Raw genomic sequence first — 18,281 nt, forward strand, 5'->3', positions numbered from 1 at the left:
TTTCATTATGTATCTTCATTTAATGGATTGATCAAGTAAGACAGTAACCTTCACTACATTTTAAAATCTTGCACAGCACAGATCTATCAATCTATCCAGACCTATGAAGCTATCCTTAAAATGTAAAAATGGATTATCAGATAGACATCAGGTTTCTTGCCCATTATAAAGATCATACTCTTTAAAGAGAATGTATTCTTTAAGACGATTTGGCAATGTCAGGAATGTCATAAATACAGGGCACCTCAGCCTCATCCGGCCCATGCATTTTCGGATCTTCAGCCTGCAGAGATGCTTCAAAGAACGTGGGTTTTCTGGAATTAAGAAGGGAACAATCATAAATGTGAACCTATTTAGAGATTATGAATTGAAAGATTTATTTTTTAGAGTAATATTTAGTTCACATTATTTTCTATAAATAATGACAAAGTTTCAAAAGGCAAAATGTTTCAGATCATACCACTCTTACTAGATTTCCAAGATCCAAATCAAAAAGATACAAATTTGAGCAGATTTTTACAACACCCTGTTCAGCACACTTAAATGGTGCATCTGTAATGAGCATACCAGTTAAGAAGGCACAACCTTTCTGAGTGCTGTGGAAGCAGAAGCATTAATCTATACAGATAGCTCTGCAGTGGTTTCACATTTAGCAATTACTCAAATGCTGACATTTTAATAACAAAAAGCTTTGGTCATCAATTAAGATGGCAGAGGAAATAAACTATGCCAAAAGGACTTAGATAGGCATCATACCATCTAGCCAATCAATGGATGTAATATTGTGGAGTTTGGAAGATCCTCTTGGTAGTCAGGTATTTTTTTATTCATTCTTGGGATGTGGGTGTCACTGGCTTGGCCAGCATTTATTGCCCATCCCTAATTGCTCTTGAGAAGGTGGTGGTGATCTGCCTTCTTGAACTGCTGCAGATGTGGTGTAGGTACACCCACAGTCCTGTAAGGGAGGGAGGTCTAGGATTTTGACCCAGCGACAGTGAAGGAGTGGCGATATATTTCCAAGTCAGGATGGTGAGTGGCTTGTGGGGAGGGAGGCGGGGGGGAACTTCGAGGTGATAGCGTTTCCCATGTGACTGCTGCCCTTGTCCTTATAGATGGTAGCAGTCATGGGTTTGGAAGGTGCTGTCTAAGGAGCCTTGGTGAGTTCTTGCAGTTCATCTTGTAGATGGCACACACTGCTGCTACTGTGTGTTGGAGTTGGGGGGTGTGAATGTTTTTGGATGGGATGTCAATCAAGCGGCTGTTTTGTCCTGGATGGTGTCAAGCTTCTTGAATGTTGTCGGAGCTGTACTCATCCAAGTGGAGAGTATTCCATCACACTCCTGACTTGTGCCTTGTAGATGGTAGACAGGCTTTGGGGTGTCAGGAGGTGAGTTACTCGCTGCAGGATTCCTAGCCTCTGACCTGCTCTTGTAGCCACAGTATTTATATGGCTAGTCCAGTCCAGTTTCTGGTCAATGGTATCCCCCAGGATGTTGATATTGGGGGATTCTGCATCCTGGAACTCCCTCCCTAACAGCACTGTGGGTGTACCTACACCACATGGACTGCAGCATTTCAAGAAGGCAGCTCACCACTACCTTCTCAAGGGTAGTTAACGATGGCCAATAAATGCTGGTCTAGCCAGTGATGCTCACATCCCTTGAATGAATGAAAAAAAATACTCCAAATATTCAACCTATTGCCTAACAACATAGCCATGAACCTTTGACATCTTGACAAGTGGGCCAATATAATAACATGGAAAATAACCATGTGTCTAAGAGGAACAAACACCAAATGGCTATCAAATATATGCCCATCTATCTCTTGTTTGAAATCAACAGCCATTCACTAGATAAGCAATGTCCTCAGCTGCACCATAGCTACAAAGAAGGACCTTCCTGAGTCTATAGGCGTATTAATTTATACTTTTCCTACATTTAAAACAGTTGAGCTTGTATCAGAGATAGCATGGCAATGCAAAACCAGTTGGAGAGTATTACATCACGCTCCTGACTTGTGCCTTGTAGATGGTGGACAGGGTGGATGTTGAGAAAGGCGTTTCTTACAAAAAGAGAAGCTCATCCCTATTCTGTTCATCATATTGAGCCAGCACTTGCCATAGAGATGGTTGGAAGCATTGTCCAGATTGGCATACTTTTTAAAAATGTATTCTTTCACGGGATATGGGCGTCATTGGCTAGGCCACCATTTCTTGCCCATCCCTAATTGCCCTTGAGAAGGTGGTGGTGAGCTGCCTTCTTGAATTTGTGGTGAGGCAGCTCACTGTATCTTTGAAAAAAGACAGTTATGGTATCTTTTGGATTTTATCAAGAAAGTTTTTTGTTGTACAATAATACGTGATGCTGGCAGGGGGTGGGTGGGTATATATCTGGTAGCCGTTTGTTTGTTTCTTTTAGAGTCCAGGTTATTCTCCATGTCATTATATTGGTCTACTTGTCAAGATGTCAGAGGTGTGATCTTGAAGTGTGGTTTATGGCTATTTTGTTAGGCAATAGGCTGAACATTTGGAGAATGCAGAAGAACAGATTCCCCAAGAGTTCTATTTTTGTTCCAACTTTTCGAAACATATTTACAAATCCTCCAACATGTTATACTCCAGGCCATTCAAGAGTGCAGATGTTATCTGCCTTACTTCAAGAGACAGAGACTTCAGAACAATTGAGGACAATTTGAACAAAGACATGGCAGCTTTCACTATTTCAAAAGATGGAAATATAAATCTACTGCGTGTCAGAGGCAGTGTCATTATGCTTCCATTTTAATCATGCCAATGCTTCATGAGCACTCAACTTGTTGGATAAAGAATAGCTTGCACAGGGCCCAAAGCCATTAAATCTAGGAATATCTTTAGATTGCATTCTTACCTACAAGGACCACCTCACTAAGATAGCTCAGCTCAAGAGCTGAAATGGCCTCCTAAATAAGCTTGCAGATTCAACTAATGTGCAAACATTAGCTCTCTGCTACTCAGTTCGACAATAATATGCTCCTTTGAGTTTAAATTGTTCCCACACAAAACTAATTGAAATACAACAAAATCAAATAAAGGGAATGATACAAACTTGTCAAACTTAAAATTTTTAATTTAGAAAGCTAGTTCTTTTTTTCATTCTTTCATGTGATGTGAGCGTCGCTGGCTAGGCCAGCATTTATTGCCTATCCCTAATTGCCCTTGAGAAGGTGGTGGTGAGCTGCCTTCTTGAACTACTGCAGTCCATTTGGTGTAAATACACCAGGATTTTGACCCAGTGACAGAAAAGGAGCGGCGATACAATTCCAATTCAGGATGGTGAGTGGCTTGGAGGGGAACTTCCAGGTGGTGGCGTTCCCATGCATCTGCTGCCCTTGTCCTTCTGTCAGGTGCAGCTATAATTTAAAGCAGATAAGAGTGAGGCCTACTTCTTAAGATGTTTTCAAGCACAAAATGGCAACCTGAACTGATGTAAGTTTGAGAGCAGTCAAGATAGTGCTATTAAGTTAATTGGTCACAAATAAAATTATAAAATTATATGAATGTAAAACCCAGTTCATCAAATCGCGATTTCATTTGAAAGTTCTTTAAATTGAGTAAAAGGAATCTAAGAATTGTGGATGATTTGAATTTCTAAAACAAATTTCCTATAATTTTCAGTTAATTCATTCTGCACTTATTAGTCTGAGATCATTCACATTTCCCATCTTAAAGGAGTTGATAACATATTGTTACAAATATCTAATTTTATGATTCATATGTTTTAGGAGTCTAACTTAGTTTTGGGAATTGAATTTTAATATGTGCAATAAATGGGCAAAAAAAGCCTAGGTTTGAGAAACTGATAAACACCCCTAAGATAATTACCATTCAAAGAAAGATCTATGTTTACTTTAAGAGGTTAGAGTTAGAGATGGGAAAATAATAAACAACAGGGGCTGGGTTTTTATTTTGGGGGCACCCGTGATTGGCAGGCCCGGCAGTGGCCAGGGAACGGATCCCCGACCACGATTTCACGCGGGTTGGCCAATTAACGGGCAGCCAGCGTGAAAGGCGGGTTTGAAAGGCTTAGCACTGCCGGGGTGGGGGGGGTGGGAGGAGGGCGAGCGCTGAAGTCAGCGCGAGTGCAGAACGAAAGTTCCCTGAAGGCAGAGAGCTGTCTCTGGAAGCTGAAGAATTTAAATGCAAAAAATAAAGATTTTAAAAACCAGGAAAAAATGCCCAAGCATCAGAATCAGTCACTGGAGCATATGGATGGTGAAAATTCTCCCCATTTTAATTTTTAAAAATTAACATCGGAAACCTCATCCCGCCTATGATTGAGGTTTCCTGAAAAATGCAAAGACTGCCTGGCCGATTCAACCACCCACCAACTGTAATGTTGGACTGGCAACGAATAACCTCAGTTAATTATTACAGTGATGGCCTTAATAGGCCTCTTAATTGTCAGCAGGCGTGCTTCTGACTCTCATGCGCACCTGCCGACCGAAATACCACGTGAGTGCGCGTAATATCACGTGCTATTTCACTCTTGAGTGGGTCAGGCATGCACCCACACGCCGAGTGAAAAATTCGGCCCCAGGTATTCCTCTCTTAGCTTCGCAGTGAAGCCAGTGAGTCTGGTAAGATTGCAGTTGGCCCCATTACAGAATTACAGAATTGTTGCAGCACAGAAAGAGTCTATTCAGCCTGTCATGTCAGGTCTGGCTCTCCCTAGGATCAATTTATCTAGTGCCACTACCCCACCTTCTCTCCATAGCCCTGAACATTGTTTCTTTTCATCTAACAATCCAATTCCCTCTTGAATGCCTTGACTGAACCTGCCTCCACCACACTCTCAGGCAGTCCATTCCAGATCCTAACCACTTGTTGTGTGAAAAAGTTTTTCCTCATGTCGCCATTGCTTCTTTTGCCAATTACCTTACATTTGTGCCCTCTTGTTCTTGATCCTCCCACCGAGAGAGATATAAATTATTCATATGGGTGCCAGAATCAAAGGGATGTTTTGAAGGTAAAGGTAAAGGACATCCCAAGCATGACACATTGCCATAGGGATAGATTTCAAGGAGTTTTTATTTTTTGGTTTTGGGCTTTTATATGTGTGGTTTCTCACAGAACAATGCAGTCAGCTTGGGAGCAGCTTTGAGACGGGCAGTTGAAGACTCGATCAGGAACTGTAAAGCAGCTGTGGACCAAGAGCTGAGGGCTATTGGAAACCAAGAATGTTTTCTGATTTGGAGTCACCAAGCAAGAATGCATTGAGGTCCATGCTTGAACTGGGGAGTCCGCAATTGTGATGTGCTTAAGGAGGACTGTAGGGTCACCTAGCTGGACATTAGTGGAAGGACCCCAGGAAATCTCATGTCTCAAAGAATAGTGGGAACACTGAGGAGAATCAAAGTGACTTTCTGAAAACTATGATTTAGTCCCAGAAGAAGTGAAGGAATCTTCAAGATCCTGGAAAATATAGGGGAACCCTTGGATGGAAATAAAAGTAGAACAGGGAGTGGCCTTTTGAGATTAAAAAAATGTAAGAATTTATGAAATATAGTGTTAAGTTAGTTGTACTTGCTTTGTTTAACTCTTGTACATTTAAAGCTCATTTGTTTAGACATGAAGTCTTGTGGTGCAATTCTTCCTGATAATAACTGAGCTAATTTAATTTTAAAAGTTCCTGGTCTCCACTGAGATTGTAACAATGTTCAGAACTTGGGTGCAAGCATCAGAATTCTAAATTAATTCTAGGTAGATTTTAAAAGTCCTAAGGAGCTCCAAGGAACATGTTAAAAAATGTTTGACATCTCTGCATGGTGTCAAACCCAAATAATCTTACACTGCTTCTCTGAGGATTTGGGTTCAACTCAGAATTTATGTTGCCAAATTGGTGTTTTGAAACTATTTTCCATGGCACTAAATTTACAGCACAAATGTACCCTAAGTGTGTCCTGGTAATGATAATATTCATTACTGCACCATGATTACCAAAGACATTGAGACCAAATGATCAGGAACTTACTCATGATATGCCTGATTTCTGGCCATTCAATTTGTTGTTCAAGTGTGGTTTTCAGTTTAGAGCAGAAACGAACATGAGCCACATAATCCAACATCACACGGATCACTTTCCCAGCTAGGTGTTTTAACCAGTTTAATGTAATGACTTCACAAAACTGAAATAAAAATTCAAAAGATTAAATAATATTTGTATAAATTTTATAAAATTGATTGTTTTCTTCTTTTCAAACTACAACAAAAAACATTGCCCACAGCTGAATTCAATAACATTTCAATGCAGTAAAAATTTGTTCGAGTGAAAGCATAGTTGTGACATGTTTGAGTTTAGTGGACTAAACTATTTCATTTACTCCTGAAGCTGCAGAAGCTTGTGCTCAGGAAGTCTACTTTGTACCTCAACTGCGCACCTTTTTAAATTCATTATCATTTTGGTGAACTTCTGTGTTTAAAGTAAAGACACTTCAGTGCTGAAGAATGAAACCTTTCCACTTTTGGCATAGTTTCACTACTGAGCAGTGTTGATTCATCATACAAGAGTCTGAAAGGGAAATGGCAGGCTTCTGTCCAATTGTGGAGAGGATTGGAGCCAAGTTGTGTCCTGTCCTCACCCCACATGACCACATGCACTTTCCAGCAGAAGTTACTTTAAGACAAGCTGGCCTGAAAATCCTGAAAGCTTTTCCCATCCCCAAGGGCCTGGAACAGCTGAGATCAGCTAAATTAGCCCAGAATGTGGTAAATCTGGTGTGCATAATTCATCAATACCTGTACTCACTTAGGAGCTAAAGGTGCACAAAGTATCCTGTTAAAAATCTGAACTTCTGGAAGCTAGATAAGAACATAAGTAAGAGTAGACCAGTCAGACCCTCGAGGCCTCCTCCACCATTTAATATGATTATGGTTGATCCTCTAGTTCAACTTCACCTTTCCACACCATCCCCCTATTCCTTAATCCTCTTAATATCCAATGTGTCCAGCTGGTCAACGTAATGCACCTAAGTGTACGGGTGAAGAGAGTTAGCATGCTTTCTGCTTTCATGTGCTACTTATTTTTCACTTTCAGCCTACACGTAGCAGCAATGCGAAAAAGAGCTCCAAATGTATAAATATCTCCCTTTCAGTACACAACCTCTCCACCGGCAAGTCCTCAGCTGTGTCTCCTCATGGTGACACACAGAAACTGGGTCCCTCACATCCCAGGCTAAAGCTTCATAGGGACTCAGAGGAGGTTTGGCCCTCAAACATGCAGCGCGCAGGCCCACTGGCATGTGGGCATGCCCTGGCACACATGAACCAAACTCCTAGCTATGGCTATAGCTCCATTGCCTTGTGGATACCTTGGAAGAGTGGAAGGCTAACAGATAAACCCTGACAAAAAATCTGAAGTGGAGTCCAAAGGTAGACTGATAACTAAATATTTCATTTTTCCAGCAACTCCTGCAACAAAACTGATGCTAAATGCAATGCTTTGCTTTCCTTTGGACTCCACTGGGGAGGTCGAGGGGGACATCCTGACATTTCAGCAACCCCAGGGTCTCCATAAATTTTGCCCAGGTTTGTGCCCTGGGCACATTGAAACCAAGCTGTCCACTCTCATTAATTACAAGAGAGATCTGAGTGAGAAGACTCTGAACGTACTAAGAGTCGCTTGAAGTAACAGACCCGCTAGGTGGTGCATCAATGACTATTGGTTACAACTTTGCCAGAACATCCAGCTGTCTTTTGAGACAAGTAATGCTAGGGACATGTATGAAGGGATCAAAAAGGCAACAGGTTCCTCAGCAAAGAAAACAGATCAACTGAAAACAAAGGCAGGGAAGGTCATCACCGACTGCAATAAGCAGCTGGAAAAATGGGTGGAACATTGCCTTGAGTTATACTCTAGGAAGAACACTGTCACCAAGGAAGATCGAGACACCATAGAAGGTCTGCCTGTCATGGCAGAGCTGGATAGCAACTCCACAATGGAGGAGCTTAGCAAAGGTATTGACTTATTTGCCATAGGCAAAGCTCCAGGAGCTGATGTTTTCCCACCTCAACTCATCAAGCACAGAAACCAGCAATCCTGCAGCACCTGCACAAACTTCTGTGTCTCTGCTGGAGGGAGGGGGCAATGCCCAGGATATTCATGATGCAAAGATTGTGACCCTGTACAAGAACAAGGGCTACCACAGCAATTGCAACAACTATTGAGGTATCTCCCTGCTGAGCATCATGGGAAAAGTATTTGCCCATGTTGCCCTTATCAGACTTCAGATCTTGGCTGAACGCAATCACCCCAAATCCCAGTCTGCCTGGACTTGAAGATCTACAACTGACATGATCTTCATAGTCTGCCCTGAACAAAGGAGACCATTACATATTGACTACATTGATCTTATCAAGATATTCAACCATGTGAACAGAGACAGCCTATTTAAGCTGCTGGAGAAAATTGCCTTCCCACTGAAGCTGCTCAATGTGATCGCCTCTTTCCATGACAACATGACGGGTAAGGTCAGCTATGATGGGGCAACATCGGAACCCTTTGAAATCCACAGTGGGAGTCAAACAGGGTTGTGTTCTGGCACTGACTCTCTTTGGCATATTCTTCTGTTTGTTGCTGTCATATGTTTCAGGTCATCTACAGAAGGTGTCTACTTACAACCCAAAACTAACAGAAAGCTGTTCAACCTTGTTTGATTGAAAAAGGCAAAAGTGTGCCAAGACCTCATCAGAGAGTTGCCCTACACTGACAATGCCACACTAGCATTCCATTCTGAGGAATACCTTCAGCTGCAAATAGACAGACTCTTTCATGTCTGTAAAAGGTTTGGTTTAACTATCAGCATCAGGAAAACTAATGTCATGGTCCAGGATGTTGCCATACCATCATCTGTCAGAATTGACAATGTGGCGCTGAAGGTTATTGATACTTCGCATTTCTAGGCTCCAACAATCATCAGCAATCTGTCACTTGATGCTGAAATCAACACATGCATTGCAAAAGCTGCAGCTATTAGCACAAGATGAATAAGAGAGTGTGGAACAACAGCAACCTGACCGAGAACATCAAACTGCGAACATCAAACACCTTCCAGACTTATTATTCTATTTGGCAACATTATAAGCCTCTTACCATCTTTAACTTCTCTTGTTAACCGCATTTGGACCATTTTTCCCATGGAGTTTTTATTCTTTAAGGGAATGTATATTTGTTGCAAATTATGAATTAATTATTTAAATGTTTGCCATTGTTTATCTACCATCATACCTTAGATATTAGAGAGTAGATAGTTTCCCAAACTACCTATACTTCTATATACTTTTCTAATGTAGAGAGAGAAGGAACAAAGGCTACACAAAGAAATACATGTCTTACATAAGCGAATTTAGTTGTTTGTTAACTATTGTAAAATACAAATAAATCTATAAGATCAAAGTTAGTCTTGATCTGAGAATATTTGATCATAAAACTCAGATGAAAATCAGGTTTCAAAGCACATACAGACCGGGATTTTGTGGGCAGCGGCCAGTGAACATTACCAGCTGTGCTTTACACTTACACTTGGCACAGACTTGTGAACAGTTTAATTACACTGGAATGGATGAGCCTTAACTTTCTCTGGAAAATCTAGTAGGTATTTATCAGGTAAAAGCCACAACTTTAAGCCTTCCATGTATCTCAATGCTGAATCTCTAGGTGAGATACTGTTATAGTGAAGGCTTTGGAGGTGGAAGGTAACTCAGGCAGCAGTTTCTCGATTTCTTTATTAAACTGCATGTGTGCTGTCACCAGAAATTTCTATCTGATTTATTTTAATAACAGCTAGCGCTACTGACTGCAGGATGCCAGCAAATATCTCAGAGATTGGCCAGGGATCTGTCACAGGGCCAGTGTGAAGTGCCCAGTTACTCTGACATTGAAATATGCAGACTAATCCGGTACCTACCATGTTGTCCTTAATGACTGATGGTGTCCATCCTTCAGAGGAAAACAGGGGATGAATTTTGTTTTCATGTGGGCAATCAAAGCAGCAATGGATGTCGTACCCGTAACTGAACAACATCCTCAACATAACTTCATCATTTAATGCATACTGCAGAGCAGATGGGAAGTGAGTTGTGTTCACTTTGCAATAGTAATTTACATTGGCTCCATGACGGAGAAGCAAGTTCATGAGTTCATAGTTGCCCAGTCTCAGAGCTAGTTGGAGACATTTGATGGGATCTTGGTTTGGTAATGCTCCAGCCTCCAGGAGGAGCCGAGCAGAGTAGACATCATTATTTGACACAGCAAAATAGAGAGCAGATTTTCTGTGGTCATCATAGCCTCTGCGAAGCCTGTGACTGAGCATGAAATTGACATCAAAGTGGAACTGCAGAAGCAACTTGAGGCATTCTTGCTGGCCACCTGCTGCTGCTGAATGCACTGGACTTATCCCACTCTCCTTAATAGCAGAGTAATCCGTAACTGGAATTAACTGCTTCAGTGATCTACGGAAAACCAGGCAAGAATACATTTTAGTAATTAAGAAAAACTGCAAATCATAGAAATAAGAAATAGAACATAAAATTTCAGAAATACACAGTAGATTCACTGGTAATAAAAAAAGGGGACAGGTGGAATTAATGTTTCAGGTATATACCCTTCATCAATTGGACAAAGGGTCTCAAATTTGAGCATTTACCTGTTCGTTTTTTAAAACAGATATTGAGCAACAAATTGTATTTTTCAGCAATTTGTGCTTTTATTTCACATTAAACTGAACACTGAAGCTAAAAGGAAGTTCCTTTATTCTTCGTTTACATAAGTCCACCAACTCCAGGCTCTTTAGCGTTATAAAGCTGCAGCTGACAACACATGCACTGTTCTCTCACTGTCAGCTGCAGTTAGATATGATTTGATTTATGTTTCTAGGCTGGTGGTGGAGACTCAATTCCTCACGGGTTTTGCAAGCTACTGCAGAATTTGCCAATTCCACTCCTAGCCAGCAGCTGACAGAGAATAGTGGGAATGTAAACAGGGATAAGCTGTGCCAGGATACTCTGCTGAAGTGCAGAAGTTGGTACGATACTATTATTAGCTGCCTATCTCATAAATGCTTAAGCCTGGCATTGTCCAGTATCATTTAACTACTGTGACAGTATGTTTTCTAACTGGTGCCACCTGACCCAGAGGATTTACACAGGATGTGCAAGTGTGACAGTGATATCAGTAATATCTCCCATTTAAGAAGGGGCCATAGACTGATATTCCCAACAATTTAACAATTGTTCTTTTATTTAGGAGCAGAGTAGATAAGTAGCATGTTTTGTATAGTTTTTTTTAATGGGGTTTTGACAGTGGCTGATGATAAGGTGCTTTGCCAGTTCCCAGCTGTGCAGGTCTTGTGGTTCAGTAGGTAGTGCCCCTGTCTCAGAGCCAGAAGCTCTGAGTTCAAAAGCCACCCCACGAAGGGAATGCCCATGACCTGGTTCAACAGACTGATAAATCAGCTTATAGATCCTTCCAATACTTCCCCACTATCCCCCAAAGGGAAAAAAAGTGTGAAGATACAAAACAAACAAAATGAAAGCCAAATGTTGGAAATCAAAAATCAAAACAGAAATTGCTGGCAAAACTCAGCAGGTCTGGCAGCATCTGTGGAGAGCGAAACAGAGCTGACCCCAACCTGACTCTTTTTTATACTGGGCTCGAAACGTTAACCCTGTTTCTCTTTCCACAGATGCTGCCAGGCCTGCTGAGTTTTTCCAGCACTTTCTGTTTTTATTTTACAACTGGGACACGGTGGGCCGTCCCACCATAGGTAGGGTTCTGATCAAAGGTCACTGACCTAAAACATTGAGCCAGATTTTCCAGTCAGCGGCGATGCTGGTGTGTTCACCACTGACTGCAGGAATATTACAGCCCCACCTTTTTCCGCCCTTGTAGCTGGGTCCTCCTACCCTGGCTACAGCCACGAACCCTTGGCACAGCCAATCACAGAGAGCAATGGAGCAGTGGAGAGGTATGATACTAGCTGCCATGTTCAGATAATATTTTAAAGGTTGAGAGGGTTTTAGTGGGTTGGTGAGTGAGCGGATGGGGGTGGGGGTGAGTGGTTGTGTGAGTGGGTGGGGGGGTGAGGGGATGGGTGGTCAGGGTAGGGGTTGGGTAGTCAGATTGGCGGGTAGTTGGGGTGGTGGGTGCATGGGGTGGGCTCCACTATTAATCACTAACATACGGTCAGTATTTTAACATTAATAGACATTTTCAAAAATAGTGTTGCAATTTCTCATGAGGTTTTTATTCGAAATATAAAAATAAAATCACCATTGTGGCTGCCCAATATATTTTCCTCAGACTTACTGATAGTGTCCTCTGTATGATGCCCTGTGAATGGGCAGGTGACCAGAATATTTGGGAACATTGGCATCAGCCCCATGTTCTAATAGGAGTGCCAGGCATTCTGAGTTTGCAAAAGTGGCAGCCTCAAATAACACAGACACACCATCAGAAGCTTGAGACATAACATCAGCTCCTGCGAAAGAGAGACAGGTTAGTTTAAAGTAGGTAGTAGGGTGAGGTTGGATGGGACAGGGGTAAATGCCCACTCTTACATACTTAGACCTTGGTTTGAATTCAGCTCACACAGATAATGAATGTCTCCCCTTTTGTCAGCTGTAACAGAATAATGTGAAATGAGCTTGAACAAGTCCAATTTCCAAAGAGCAAGAGTCCGTAGCATAAGAGTTCCTAAAATTTAGCACTAAACACGGTTTGAGGCCATAAGGAAATTTGGTGCTGTAAGCAGAAAAAGCCAATTGTAACACATGTAGTGTTTCCCTTGACCAGGCAGCTCAGCACAGACCAAGGATTTTCCTGCTCTAAAGTCATATTTGCATGGCCTTTCAGCAACAGAAGGTCTGGGAGACAGATTGGAGGGAAAAACAGCATTTCAAAAAATTAAGATCTGCTGGTGAGTATTCAATGGGTACAGAATCAGTTTCCATGGTACATATCCTTTTTACTTCACTGGAGGGCACTTTATTTGAAAATAAAACCCCAATTATTTTTGAACAGTGATTTGCCCCATGCCCCCATATTAAAATATATACAATTCCACACCTATCAAACCTCCAAACTTATTTTCCCTATTTCTGTGTTAGACAAATTCTACAAATAAACTCAGACAAACAATTGCAGAATAAAATATGCTTGAATAATGAAAGAAAGGGCCAAAAATCATAAAAGTTGGACACATCATTTGTAAAAATAAGAGCACATGTAACCTTGGGATATGGTTTGATAATTGGTTGATAGGTAGGAGAAAGAGGAAAGGCATAAAGGGAATGCGCTCTGGTGCAACGTGACAAGTTGTGTTCTCCAGGGCCTGTACTGGGCCCCTCACATCAGCTTTTCATCATATACATCAATAATGCGAATTAAAGAATCAAAGCTTATTCATCCAAACTTGCAGATTTAAATTAGAGGGAACAATAAGTTGAATAGATGGGAGCAAGAAGTTATAAAGGAACATAAACAGATTAAGTTAATAGACAAAAATATGGCAGATGGATTTCAATATGGGGTAGCATGATATAATCTGCTTTGGATCCAAGAAAGTCAAGTTGGAACATTTTTTGACAGCAAGAGACTAGAAACTGTAAGAGGAGAAAAGGGATTTGGGTTTACAGATGCACAATCAATAAAAGCTGGTGCTAGCAATCAAAAAGGAAAACAGAATGTTGCTCTTCATCTAAAGGGGTGGGGGGCACTGGAATTCAACAGTGAAGAAGTTGCACACAGCCTTATTCAGACCCCATCTGGAGCACTACATTCAGTTCTGAGCACCAGACTCAGTTTGGTCTTTAAGTTAGTCCAGTGCAGATTTACAAAAATGATACCAGACCTTAAAGGATTAAAGTTAGAGAACAGGTTGCATGAACCTGGCTTGTATTCTCTTAACTTAGAAGGTTGTGGAATGATCAAATTGAGGCATTTCAAATAATAAAAATATTCAGTAGGCTAGATATAGAGAACCTATTTCTTCTCATGGGGGAATGTAGAATAAAGGATAAAATCTTAAAATTAGAGCTAGGCCATTCAGGAGTGAAATCAGGGAGCACTTTTTCACACAAAAGTAGTGAAAAAGTAAAATTCTCTCACCCAAGTGGCTGTGGATTCAGGATAAATTGAATATGTTAAGACAAAGAACAACAAGGGTCTCAAGAGAAATGGATCTATTCAAGGTGAGTAAATAGAGTTGAGGTACAGACCACTCATGATCTAAGTGAATGTTGGAACGAGCTCAAGGGGCTGAATGGCCTCCTCCTGTTCCTGTGTTCTTAACAACACTGACGTATTTTTAAAAAATATGTTAACAGGTAATTAAAATCATTAAGTCACAACAAGCCTACTTTTCGTAGATCAACTCGAGCAACCTTCCTTCTTACCACATCCATCAATCCCATCTTTTTAAAAACATACAGTTATGATCCCAGCTGAGGTTAATCCTGGACAAGCCTGATCCCAGAGTGGAACCCAGCTTGATAGATCCTAACGTTTATTTGCTTGTTTAGATACGTGGAGAGTAGCTGCTGAACTTTTATCAAAAAAAATTATTAAAAAAGAAAAGATTAACTATATTACAATACTCTTTCACCCACAACTACATCTTTACAGATATATACAGGTTTGTAAGGATAACAGAAGTTTCAAAAGCTATCTTATACTTTAATGTTCACAGTAAGTACACAGTCCATGTAACCCAACAGACACCCTGTGGTCGGAGACACCACACTCTGAAGCCAAGTAACAGATGCCACCTTAACCAGCTGCTATGGATCTCTCCTCAACTCCCCTCCCCACCAAGAGCCAACCAGTCTCACTGAACTCCATCTTTCACATGAGGGTTTCCAATCTCCACTCTCCAAGAACTCGCCTTGGAATCTTCCCCCAAACCAACGCTTTCTCTCAGTCACCTTCTGCAAGGGTTTACCATCAGGGTTTCCAACTCTCTTTCTGATGTTCCTCTTCTCTGGGTCACCACATGCATTCAATCTGTCTTCCACACCCTCTCTCTAACCGACTCAGCCATCAACAGTACACACTGCTTCACATGCCCATAGCAAAGAGTTACAGACCTTCAGTTGTCTCTTTGAACTTTCTTGTTTCTTGCGAGCTGTTCTCGCTTTAAATCTGCTTTCTGCAGCTTGAAGCTTTAAACTTAAAGCTTGGAGCCTTTCTCTGTACCTCACTCTTAACTTCACTTAACAGAACCTTTTCCAGGTTCCTGTCCCTCCTTTGACCCTAGAAGGTCATCTTTGGACTTTCCCCTCTTCCACTCCCCTGGATTTTTGGGGTTTTCGTTAGCTTGGGACTGGCTATTTGTCCATTTCTAGGTGGCTTCTGTTTGGTAGCTGTCTTCCAAACCAGTTGAACTCCAACAGCTTCCAAATCAACCTGCTTTCTTTCTAGCTCTTTCTCTGTGTGTGTGTGTGTGAGTCTGTAGGAGGGCCCTGCCTCTCTGGATCCTTGTTGCTAGGCAACAGCCCAATTTTTCCTACTCTTGTTTGCTTTACTTAGCTTAGAATCGTAAAAACCTTCATTAAAATGCAGACACGTTTTAAAGTGAAACTAAAACTCATTTTGACCTTTCTTACAGGTACAGAAATACAAATCAAACTCAAAAACCAAAGCTAAAGCTCATTCCTAACACTCAAAAAATACAAATATAACTTATTTAAACTATCTCTATTTCCTAACAATACTGTACTTGTGTGCTTCAGCAATCTCCCTGGTAATTCGTTCCACAGCAACATTGTGAGGTAACAAAGTTCTCCCTGAATTCCCTTCTTACTACTAACTTACTAATGAGAGCCACTCTCTGCCCAATTTTTTAAAAATTCATTCATGGGATGTGGGCTTCGCTGGCTCGGTCAACATTTATTGCCCATCCCTAGTTGTCCATGAGAATGTGGTGGTGAGCTGTCTTCTTGAACCGCTGCAGTCCATATGGTGTAGGCATACCCGCAGTGCTGTTATGAAGGGAGTTCCAGGATTTTGACCCAGCAACAGTAAAGGAATGGTGACTTATTTCCAAGTCAGGATGGTGTGTGGCTTGGAGGGGAACTTCCAGGTAGTGGTGTTCCCATGTGTCTGCTGCCCTTGTCCTTCTAGATTTTAGCAGCCGTGGGATTGAAAGGTGCTGTCTAAGAAGCCTTGGTGAGTTCCTGCAGTGCATCTTGTAGATAGTACACACTGCTGCTACTGTGCGTCAGTGATGGAGGGATTGAAGGTTTGTGGATGTGGTGCCAATCAATCGGACTGCTTTGTCCTGGATGGTGTCAACTTTGAGTGTTGTGGGAGCTGCACTCATCCAGGCAAGTGGAAAGTATTCCATCACACTCCTGACCTGTGCCTTATAGATGGTGGACAGGCTTTGGGGAGTCAGGAGGTGAGTTACTTGCCGCACGATTCCTAGCCTTTGACATGCTCTCATAGCCACAGTATTATATGGCTAGTCCAGTTCAGTTTCTGGTGAATGGTAACCCCAAAGGTGTTGATAGTGGGGAATTCAGTGATGGTAATGCCATTGAATGTCAAGGGGCAATGGCTTGATTCTTTGTTGTTGGAGATGGTCATTGCCTGGCACTTGCGTGGCACAAATGTTACTTGCTACTTATCAGCCCAAGCCTGGATATTGATCGGGCCTTGCTGTGTTTGGACATGGACTGCTTCAGTGTCTGAGGAGTCGCGAATGGTGCTGAACATTGTGCAATCAGCAGTGACCATTCCCACTTCTGACCTTATGATTAACGGAAGGTCATTGATAAAGCAGCTGAAGATAGTTGGGCCAAGGACAGCACCCTGAGGAGCTCCTGCAATGATGTCCTGGAGCTGAGATGATTGACCTTCAATAACCACAGCCATCTTCCTTTGTGTTAGATATGGCTCCAACCAGCGGAGAGGTTTCCCCTTGATTTCCATTGACTCCAGTTTTGCTAGGGTTCCCTGATGCCACACTCAGTCAAATGCAGCATTGATGTCAAGGGCAGTCACTCTCACCTCATCTCGGGAGTTCAGCTCTTTAAATCCATGTTTGAACCAAGGCTGCAATGAGGTTAGGAGTTGAGTGGCCATGGCGGAACCCAAATTGGGCATCAATGAGCAGAATATTGCTAAGCAAGTGCTGCTTGACAACACTGTTGATGACCCCTTCCATCACTTTACTGATGGTCAAGAGTGGGCTGATGGGGCGGTAATTGGCCAGGTTGAATTTATCCTGCTTTTTACGTACAGGACATACTTGAGCAATTTTCTACATTGCCGGGTAGATGCCAGTGTTGTAGCTGTATTGGAACAGCCTGACTAGTGGTACAGCAAGTTCTGGAGCACAATTCTTCAGTACTATTGCCGTAGTATTGTCAGGGCCCATATCCTTTGCAGTATCCAGTTTTGCAGTATCCAGTGCCTTCAGCCATTTCTTGATATCACGTGGAGTGAATCGAGTTGGCTGAAGACAGGCATTTGCGATGCTGGGGACCTCTGGAGAAGGCTGAGATGGATCGCCCACTTGGCACTTCTGGCTGAAGATTGTAGCAATTGCTTGAGCCTTATCTTTTGCACTGATGTACTGTGCTCCCCCATCATTGGGGATGGGGATATTTGTGGAGCATCCTCCTCCAGTGTGTTGTTTAATTGTCCATCACCATTCACGACTGGTTGTGGCAGGACTGCAGAGCTTAGATCTGATCCGGTGGCTGTGGAATCACTTAGTTTTGTCTAACGCTTACTGCTTATGCTGTTTGGCATGCACGTTGTCCTATGTTGTAGCTTCACCAGGTTGACACCTCATTTTTAGGTATGCCTGGTACTGCTCCTGGCATGCCCTCCTGCACTCTTTGCTGAACCAGGGTTGATCCCTTGGCTAGGTGGTAGAGTGGAGGATATGCGGGTCATGAGGTTACACATTGTTGATGAGTGCAATTTCTGCTACTGATGGCCCAGAGTGCCTCATGGTTGCCCAGTCTTGAGTTGCAAGATCTGTTTGAAATCTATCCCAATTAGCACAGTGGTAGTGCCACACAACACAATGGAGGGTATCCTCAATGAAAGATGGGACTTTGTCTCCGCAAGGACTGTGCCGTGGTCACTCCTACCGACACTGTCAGGGACAGATGCCTCTGTGGTAGCAGGTTGGTGAGGGTGAGGTCAAGTAGGTTTTTCCCTCACCACTTGCCGCAAATCCAGTCTGGCAGCTATGTCCTTTAGGACTCGGCCAGATTGGTCTGTGGTGGTGCTACC

General features: G+C 42.2%; 1 protein-coding gene across 1 annotated transcript in view; it reads right to left on the reverse strand.

The window, feature by feature from the left end:
• Positions 1 to 18,281, reverse strand: part of asb14a (ankyrin repeat and SOCS box containing 14a) — a 38,300-nt gene continuing 20,019 nt past the window's right edge. The window contains exons 7-10 of the mRNA XM_078542912.1: positions 12,342 to 12,513; positions 9,943 to 10,486; positions 6,012 to 6,165; positions 1 to 314 (exon numbers count right to left, since the gene is read on the reverse strand). Of these exons, the coding sequence (XP_078399038.1) occupies positions 148 to 314; positions 6,012 to 6,165; positions 9,943 to 10,486; positions 12,342 to 12,513 (1,037 nt within the window). The 3' untranslated portion in view covers positions 1 to 147. The remainder of the gene's footprint in view (positions 315 to 6,011; positions 6,166 to 9,942; positions 10,487 to 12,341; positions 12,514 to 18,281) is intronic.

The sequence above is a fragment of the Cetorhinus maximus genome, chromosome 6, assembly GCF_964194155.1.
Source record: "Cetorhinus maximus chromosome 6, sCetMax3.hap1.1, whole genome shotgun sequence".
NCBI classification, from domain to species: Eukaryota; Metazoa; Chordata; class Chondrichthyes; order Lamniformes; family Cetorhinidae; genus Cetorhinus; species Cetorhinus maximus.